We start from the raw sequence: 9096 nt of genomic DNA on the forward strand, positions 1-9096 counted from the left end.
GTGCCGGACGGCTGGAGGCTCCGGGCTCTCCGGTCCTGCAGCCCCGGTTTTAGCTTTGCGCCCGAGCCCGGGCTGTGGGATCAGTTAGTTGTGGTTCCCAGGCTCGGAGGGGTTTGGGGTGAAGGGGATCTGTCTGTGTGTGTGTGGGTAGAGGTTACGGTGGACTGTGGGTGTGGGGTGAGAGGAGTGATGTTTTGTGGGACCGTATTCGGGGTGGGGGGGTGTTGGGGGGTGGGGTTGCTGTTGTGAGAAAGTGGGATAATCGGACGTTCCGTGACCCGGGTCAAATAAAGTTGTAAACAGCGGAGGATCTGCTCCGTTGTATCGGAAGCTCGCGTGTCCTTTCAGGAAGCAGCAATTCTCTTTTCAAATGAATTACTGTCTAATCTTGCTGTTACAAAGCCCCAGTGTCTGGAAGAGCTGTCACCGTCATGGGCTGTTGGTGCAGATTGGGATGGCGGTGGGGTGTCAGTGACCTCTGTATCAGAGAACAACACGGGTTTCTACATCCTCCTGTGAGATATAAATGTCCTCACAGTGGATTCGGATCAGCTGGCATAGCTGGAGATTGCAGAGGGAAAGGGAATAGGGAAGGGGCTGAGGAGACAGAGTTTTAATCAGCAACCCATCGTCCGGGATGGAGGGGTACAGGAGCTGTCTGATAGATCGTTTTACAGTGATTGTATTTTTATATAATCTCACAGATGGTGACTGAGGAAGAGGCTTGTTGAGGGAGGATACCCGGAGGTGAGCAGGTCAGACACGGTATCAGGAGAGTGACAGTGATGTGATTTCCTGTGTCACGGGTACAGACAGTCGTCTCAAGTGAGGAGTTTGTGTGGAGATGCAGCTTCCCTGGAGGTGGAGGAAAGAGGACACACCAACAGGTGGAACCAGCTGTGGGAAGACATGGTTTGTCAGGTCTGACGAGCTGAATGTACCATAACCTTCAGACTGAATCAGAAAATCATTTTGAGGGTATTTGAAATGTCAGAAGCAGGGGAGATGTGATCCCATGTTTCCACCAGACCCTCAGTGAGATGGTTCCAGTTATAACGTGCAGGGATGAAAGCACAGTGTTTGGGGTCTGATTTAATCACTGATTCTGACACAGTGAGAGGGTTAGTTTTGCTGTAAGGCAGCAAAATTAATGGAAGAAACTTCATCAATTGCCAGTTGTTTAGCAAAAGTGATCAACTTGTATGTTACCTTGACAGAAACAGATACTCACAGTGGTGATAAAAGGGTGCAGTCTGGTTCATTTCAGGTTAGAGAGGGGTGTGGAGTTTTGAAATCAATGCCTTGCAGTGCCGCCATCGTTAATTTAGCATGTCCGGAGCGGTGGATCACACAGCACGGAAACAGGCCTTTAGCCAGCCATTCCTGTTCTGGACCTATTTATCAGCACTTGGTTCATAGCCGACTGTATCTCGGCAGTTTCAATGCTCATCCACTTCGTAAATGTTGTGAAGGGACCTGCCTCCACCACCACCTCGGGCAGTGAGTATCAGAGTTCAGCTACCCTCTGAGTGACAAATCTCCTCCTCAGATCCCTCTAAACCTCCTCATCCTCTGCTTAAATCCATGCCCTCTGATCTGTGACTCCTCTGTCCCAGGATCGGGGCCGATATGGGCATCAGTGAGGCCTTTGATAAGGTTCACATGGTAAGTTGCTGTGGAAAGTCAGATCACGCGGGATCCAGGGAGAGCTGGCTCACTGGATGCACAGTTGTCTTGATGGTAGGAAGTAGAGAGTGATGGTGGGAGGCTGTTTATTGGACTTGAGGCCCGGGCCTAGTGAGGTTTCCCAGGGTTACACCCCATTGCTCTCATTATTCATTGATATTTAAATATATTTGCATTTGCACAGTTTGTTGAATTCTATGCTCCACTTGATCTTTCATTGATCCTGTTACTATTCTAAAGATTTGCAAAGTGTTCCTGTAGGAAAAACAATCTCAGGGTTGTATGTAGTGACATATACGTACTCTGATAATAACATTTACTTTGAACGTCAACCATTATTGTCATCTAGATCAATAATCTGGTTAAGAATGTACAGGATATGGAGAGTAGGTTTGCAGCAAGTTCAATTACATTTTTCTGAAAGATATTAAGTATAAACTCTTCACTCTGTTTCCCTCTCCGCACTCGAACACCCCCTCCCCTTACTGTCTTCCCTCTCTGCCCCGTCCTCCTTCTCACCCTGACATTGGACATAAGTTCAGGGTGAAAGTGAATTATTTTTGGGGAATCTGAAGGGGAATTCTTCACTCGGAGGTTGGTGAGAGTGTGGAATGAGCTGCCAGTGGAAGTGGAGGATGTGGGTTTGATTTAGACACTAAAGAGGAATTTGGGTGAGGACGTGGATGGGAGGTGTATGGAGGCTCTGGTGCAGGTAGTTGGAACCAGGCAGTAACAACAAAAACAGGTCAGCATGGACTAGAAGGGCCTGTTTCGGTACTGCTGCTCTCTGTGACTCGAATAATATTCTCATTTGTAATTTCCACAGTCATTACTTTGCTACTTATGAGTGAACCCAGAAATTTACTCAAACAAGAACTGAAAGACTCTTGGCTGGCTACAAAAAGTGTTTACAAGCTGTGATACTTGCCAAAGGGGATGTTACTCAGTACTGACCATGCAGGGCGCCCAAACTTTTGTTTCTGGCCCTTTTCCTTTTTTGTTATTTTGAAATTGTAAAAGATGGAAATAAAAATGTAATCTTGCTTAAAATATTAAAGGAATGTGTCATTGTTAACTTTATGCCTTTTGTAATCAGGTCATCTTTTACTCGCTTAGCTATTCACAGGAACAGAAATTTTGACCGCGGTGCCCAAACTTTTGGGAAACAAAAGGACCTGCAGATGCTAGAAATCTAGAGAGCTACGCACAAAGTGCTGGAGGAGCTCAGCATGTCAGGCAGCATCTATGGATGGGAATCAACATTTTGGGCCAAGACCCTTCACCGGGACTCTTGATCCCCACGTATCTGGAATATCAACAAGTGAAGAAAATAGAAAGTAGTGCAAAATAGGGAAAACCTTTGACAAAATTCAGTTCAAGGCTTTAAAAAAACTACCAAATAGAGCTCAGTAATTAACAAATACAACACAGGCAATAAACACTTTCATCAATACTGACATCGACTTATTTTAAAATAAAAATATCTTGGTCCCATTTCAATCAGTAAAATTTAGAAAGATAAACAAGAATTTAAGAAAGCTTTAGAAAAGACTATTTACACTCAAACCCACTGAGATTAACACTACCTTGGACAGATGGAGGAAGAGAAATAACACACATGAAATAAAAAATATCACAGAATAGTCAGATAAAACTTCTAGGTATATATATTTTCATCAAAAATGAACTGGATTCAGCACTCCATGTGTGTATATGCAATTGTGATATGAAATACAGACCGGAAATCTTAAATGAGAGGCCAATTCAGAAAAATTAATCATCACTATGGAAGGAAACATTAATCAGTTGAATGAGTACGACCCTCCATGGGAGACATCCCAACGATCTGAGCAGATGAGATGGTGACAAGATTATATGTTAATCAATACATTATTTCAGATAGGACAATCCATAATAACCATCTGGATACAATATTACAAGATAAACAAGCAGGAACAACTCCCTTAATAGATAAAGCATTTCCCAACACACACACATGTTCCTCGACCAGTGGAGCACTTCACCACAGGTATTGTTCGTGTCATCAGTCAAACAAAAGATTTTCTCTGTCAATCAGCTTCAAAATGTTTCTACTCTGACATTGCCACGCCTCACTTCTGATTTCCTTCTCCTCGACTTCTTCACTCTGCAGAAAACTCAAAGGAAACCTCTTCACCACAGAGTGGTGTCTGTTTGGAATCCGTCACCACTGGATGATGGATCCAGTGGTGGATCTCACCATCCAGGGAGAGCGAGAGATGAACAAAAGGAGAGGATTTAAAAGGACTGTCGTGGAACTGAATCACTGGCAGCGTCCAGCTGGCCTGAGTTGATTCTCTACTGTACACTAGGTGTGTTATAAATTCAGTAAGTACCAGAGACAGAGTTTAAAATAGAACTGATGTATTTGTCTCAGAGCCAGAATATTAAACTCCAGTCCCATTAAAGGTGAATGTGCAGCAGAAGAATCTCCTCCCATGCCCAGTGACCAGGGTGCAGGACTGGGTGTGGTGAGTAGCAGCAATAATTGCAGAGTTCAGCACCGACAGTCACTTTCAAAGTTGCATTCAGCAACTGTGATGGACAAATATCCAGCTTGCAGCTCATTGAAACTTTCTCCCCAGTGTGAACCGGCAGTGTGTCACAAGTCTTACATGCTGTAAGGTTTCACTGCTGATGTAACGACCTCTCAGTAATGTTTCCCAGCTGAGGTAATGGTTTCTTAGTAGCAGCAATGTTTAGGCTATGACTAGAGATAACAGGGTTTTGGAGTATGGGGCTGTCCAATAACAGAAATGTTCTTTCCTGTGAGTCTGGAAGAGTGATTTTCATGGTCTTTTGCCAGGGAGAGATGAGAAAATGCAAATGGAGAGAGTGGGCCCTTTTTCTTTTTTTTATTTGTTTTCTTTACTAACCCTCTGGTCAAAGTAAGAATTACAAAGCTCAATTGTTTAATCACATATTGTTTACTGTTATTTCAGGGTACTGATTTGTAGCAGGGGACACATCACACAGCATCCATCCAAACGAGATTTCTTAAGTTTAGCCAGGCTGTGGTCTATCACCCCTTATATTAAGCTGCTAGCTGAAGTGAGAGTTACACAAGGTTAATTCACTGAGTGAATTGCTTCCCAGATTCTCAGCAGGTGAACGGAATCTCCCCAGTGTCAACAGTGATACACATTTGGTGGATTTGGCTGAGAGAATTTTTTCCCAAAGTCTGAGCATGAAATCGGCCTCTACCCAGTGTGAACTCGCTGGTGTCTCTGTAGTTGAGATGTCCGAGTGAATCCCTTCCCACAGTCTGAGCAGCTGAACGGCCTCTCCCCAGTGTGAACTCTCTGATGTACCTTCAGTTGAGATGATGAAGTGAATCCCTTCCCACAGTCTGAGCAGGTGAATGGCCTCTCCCCAGTGTGAACTCTCTGATGTACATTCAGATGAGATGACATAGTGAATCCCTTCCCACAGTCTGTGCAGGAGAACGGCCTCTCCCCAGTGTGAAATCGCTGATGTATCTTCAGTTGAGATGACGAAATGAAACCCTTCCCACAGACTGAGCAGGTGAACGGCCCTTTCCCTGTATGGGCTGACTGGTGTGACAGCAGGTGAGATAACCCATTGAATCCCTTCCCACAGTCTGAGCAGGTGAACCGCCACTTCCCAGTGTGAACTGACTGGTGTCCCTGCAGGAAAGATGATTCAGTGAATCCCTTTCCACAGACTGAGCAAGTGAATGGCCACTCCCCAGTATGAACTAACTGGTGTCTCAGTAGGTGAGGTGACAAAGTGAATCCCTTCCCACAGACTGTGCAGGTGAACGGCCTCTCCCCAGTATGAACTCGCTGATGTACCTTCAGTTGAGATGAGCAAGTGAATCCCTTCCCACAGTCTGAGCAAGTGAATGGCCGCTCCCCAGTGTGAACTCGCTGATGTAACTTCAGTAGACATGACTGAGAGAATCCCTTCCCAATGTCCGAGCAGGTGAATGGCCTCTCTCCAGTGTGAACTCGCTGATGTACCTCCAGTTTATATGACCGAGTGAACCCCCTCCCACAGTCCGAGCAGGTGAACAGCCGCTCCCCACTATGAGCTCTCTGGTGAGCCATTAGGGTGGATGATTGAGTAAATCCTTTCCCACACTCTGAGCAGGTGAATGGCCTTTCCCCAGTGTGAACTGACTGGTGTACCAGTAGGTAGGATGACTGAGTGAATCCCTTCCCACAATCTGAGCAGGTGAACAGCCTCTCTCCAGTGTGAACTCTCTGATGTATCTTCAGTTTAGATGACGAAATGAATCCCTTCCCACAGTCTGAGCAGATGAACGGCCTCTCCCCAATGTGAACTCGCTGGTGAACCATTAGGTCAGATGACCGAGTGAATCCCTTCCCACAGTCTGAGCAGGTGAATGGCCTCTCTCCAGTGTGAACTCGCTGGTGAGCCATTAGGTCAGATGACCGAGTGAATCCTTTCCCACAAATTCAGCAGATGACCAGCCTCTGCCCAGTGTGAACTTGCTGAAGTACCTTCAGTTGAAATGACTGAGTGAATCCATTTCCACTGTCAGAGCAGGTGAACTCCCATGTAAAATGACGGGCATGCCAGTCGATCAGATGATCGAGTGAATCCCTCCCCACTGTCTGAGCAGGAAGGATGATCGTGTGAATCCCTTGCTGCACTTCTTAAATATCTGGACAAAGACAGCAAAACTGGCGTGTTGTGTTTGAGATTCCCGTAGACAAATTCCTTGTCATTTTTAACCTGTAAAAAAGATTTACAAAATCCATCAATGGGTGTAGGACAACATTTCAGATGAGATCACTTGAGTTGTCAAGGTGTGATCTGACATCACACTGTTACAGTGAAGTTCATCCCAAGTTGGAGAGAGAAATCATCTTCTAACTGGGCACAATGCTGGTATCTGGAATGACCATCAAACTCTCTGATGCTCCTCCTGTCTCTATAAGAATGGGGCATTTCTGCCATCTCCAATCTGTGACTTGGCTCAGTTTGACTCTCTCCATTGGTGTTATTCCCTGTTACCACTGAGCTGCATAGGCTGGTGGCCCCACAGTAACTGAACACTCTGATGCAAATAACCTTTGTTAACATGCAGATGGGAATCTCACACAAATGTCTGGAAGCGCATTTCACGCACCCACCACTACCTGTGTAGAAAACGTACCCCAAAATCCCCTCGGTATCTATTTCCAAGCAGCTTAAAACTATGCCCCCTCATGTTAGCCATTTCATCCCTGGGAAATTTCAACCATAGAAACATAGAGCATTACAGCACAGAAACAGGCCTTTTGACTCTTCTTGGTTGTGCCGAACCATTTTTCTGCCTAGTCCCAATGACCTGCACCTGGGCCATATACCTCCAAACCCATCTCATCCACATACCTGTCCAAGTTTTTCTTAAATGTCAAAAGTGAGCCCACATTCACCACTTCATCTGGCAGCTCATTCCACACCTCCACCACTCTCTGAGTGAAGAAGACACCCCAATGTTCCCTTTAAACTTTTACCCCTTCACCCTTAACCCATGACCTCTGGGTTTATTCTCCCCTGGCCTCAGTGGAAAAAGCCTGCTTGCATTCACTCTATTTATACCCATCATATTCTTATACACCTCTATCAAATCACCCCTCATTCTCCTACGTTCCAGGGAATAAAGTCCTAACCTATTCAACCATTCTCTGTAAATCAGTTTCTCAAGTCCCAGCAACATCCTTGTAAACCGTCTCTGCACTCTTTCAACCTTATTAATATCCTTCCTGTAATTAGGTGACCAAAACTGCACCCAATTCTCCAAATTCAGTCTCACCAATGTCTGATACAACCTCACCATTACATTCCAACTCTTATACTCAATACTTTGATTTATAAACACTAATGTAACAAACCTTTGGCTATCCACACGATCAACATCCCTCATCATTCTATAAAATTAAAAAAGTCTCTAAACATAAACAAGGAAATTACACATTGCTTTGAGGATTTGTCAGAAGTCTACAAAATAATGAGGGAGAAGATTGGGTAAATAAATGCAAGCAGCTTTTTCCACTGAGGTTGGGTGGGATGACAACCAGTGGTCATGGGTAAGTGGGGAAGGTGAAAATTTAATGGGAACATATGCAAAAGCTCTTCACTGAAATGGTTGTGACAGTGTGTAATGAGATGTCAGCACAAGTGTTGGATATGAGTTTGGTTTCACCATTTAAAAGAAGTTTGGATGGGAGCCTGGATGGTAGGGGTATGGCCGGCGATGGTCCCAGTGCAGTTAGTTGCATTAGACAGCTTAAATGGAAGCATTGGAAAGTCAGGAGGACACAACCATGGCTGAAATGAGAAGCCAAAGCCAACATAAAAGCCAAAGTGAGGGCAAACAAAAGAGCAAAAACTATTGGGAAGCTTTTAGAATCCAACTGAAGACCACTAAACAAAAAGTCAGATAAGCTCAGGGTGTGGCATTAATTACTGTACTCATTAATGAGTCTTGGTTGCACCCAACAGTCTGAGGCATTTAGAGGAACAAAATATCCAGGGTCTCAATATCTCTTGAAAACCAAGGTTCCCCGCACCAGTTACCTTACAACTTTTATTTTGGCAGGCACATACAAACTCTACACCCTCACTTCTGAAGAACTCCCACTTATAAGTACTCCTTTTCTAGAAAAACAGCCTGTCCTAATCCACACTTGTTAGATCTTTCTGATACCATCAAAATTGACCTTTCTCCAATTTAGAATCTCAACCCATCGTCCAGCTCTCTCTTTTTTCATATTTACTTGGAATCTTATGTCATTACGATTGCTAGATACAAAGTGTTTCCATACACTAATTTCAGTCACTAACACTGGATCATTTCCTAACAGTTTATTACACACTTCTACGTTAGGAATTCCACATCCAGATTAAGAGCACATTTGACAAGCTCTTCCCCATTTAGTCCTTTTACAGTATGGGAGTTCCACTCAATATATAAAAAGTTAAAATTGCTTACTATATCAACCTTTGTTTCTTAGCACAGTCTGTGATCTCTACAAAGTTTGTTCCTCTAAATCTCTGAGTGTTGGGTGCAACCAAGTCCCAATAATGGCTACAATATCATAATTCCCTGTCCTGAGCTCATCGGGCTGTCCTACGATGCTTCTTGCATTGTGATATACACAGCTCAGCACATTCATCGCACCAGGCTCAACCATTTGATTGCTGACTCTGTCTGAGTTCTGAACAGCATCTGTCTGGGTGTCTAGAAAGCAACCTCTCCCTCAATGTCACAAAAACAAGGGAACTGGTTGTGGATTACAGAAAGAATGGAGACGGGCTAACCCCTATTGGCATCAATGGATCTGGGGTTGAGAGAGTGAACAGCTTTAAGTTCCTTGACATAAACATCACTGAGGA

General features: G+C 44.4%; 1 protein-coding gene across 1 annotated transcript; it reads right to left on the reverse strand.

The window, feature by feature from the left end:
• Positions 1–4566: 4566 nt before the first annotated feature.
• Positions 4567–6226, reverse strand: LOC140720665 (uncharacterized). Its single transcript, XM_073035517.1, has one exon. The coding sequence runs from the start codon at positions 6129–6131 to the stop codon at positions 4926–4928; it is 1206 nt and encodes a 401-aa protein (XP_072891618.1). The 5' UTR covers positions 6132–6226; the 3' UTR covers positions 4567–4925.
• Between the last annotated feature and the right edge of the window lie 2870 nt (positions 6227–9096).

The sequence above is a fragment of the Hemitrygon akajei genome, unplaced genomic scaffold (assembly GCF_048418815.1).
Source record: "Hemitrygon akajei unplaced genomic scaffold, sHemAka1.3 Scf000045, whole genome shotgun sequence".
Classification (NCBI taxonomy): domain Eukaryota; kingdom Metazoa; phylum Chordata; class Chondrichthyes; order Myliobatiformes; family Dasyatidae; genus Hemitrygon; species Hemitrygon akajei.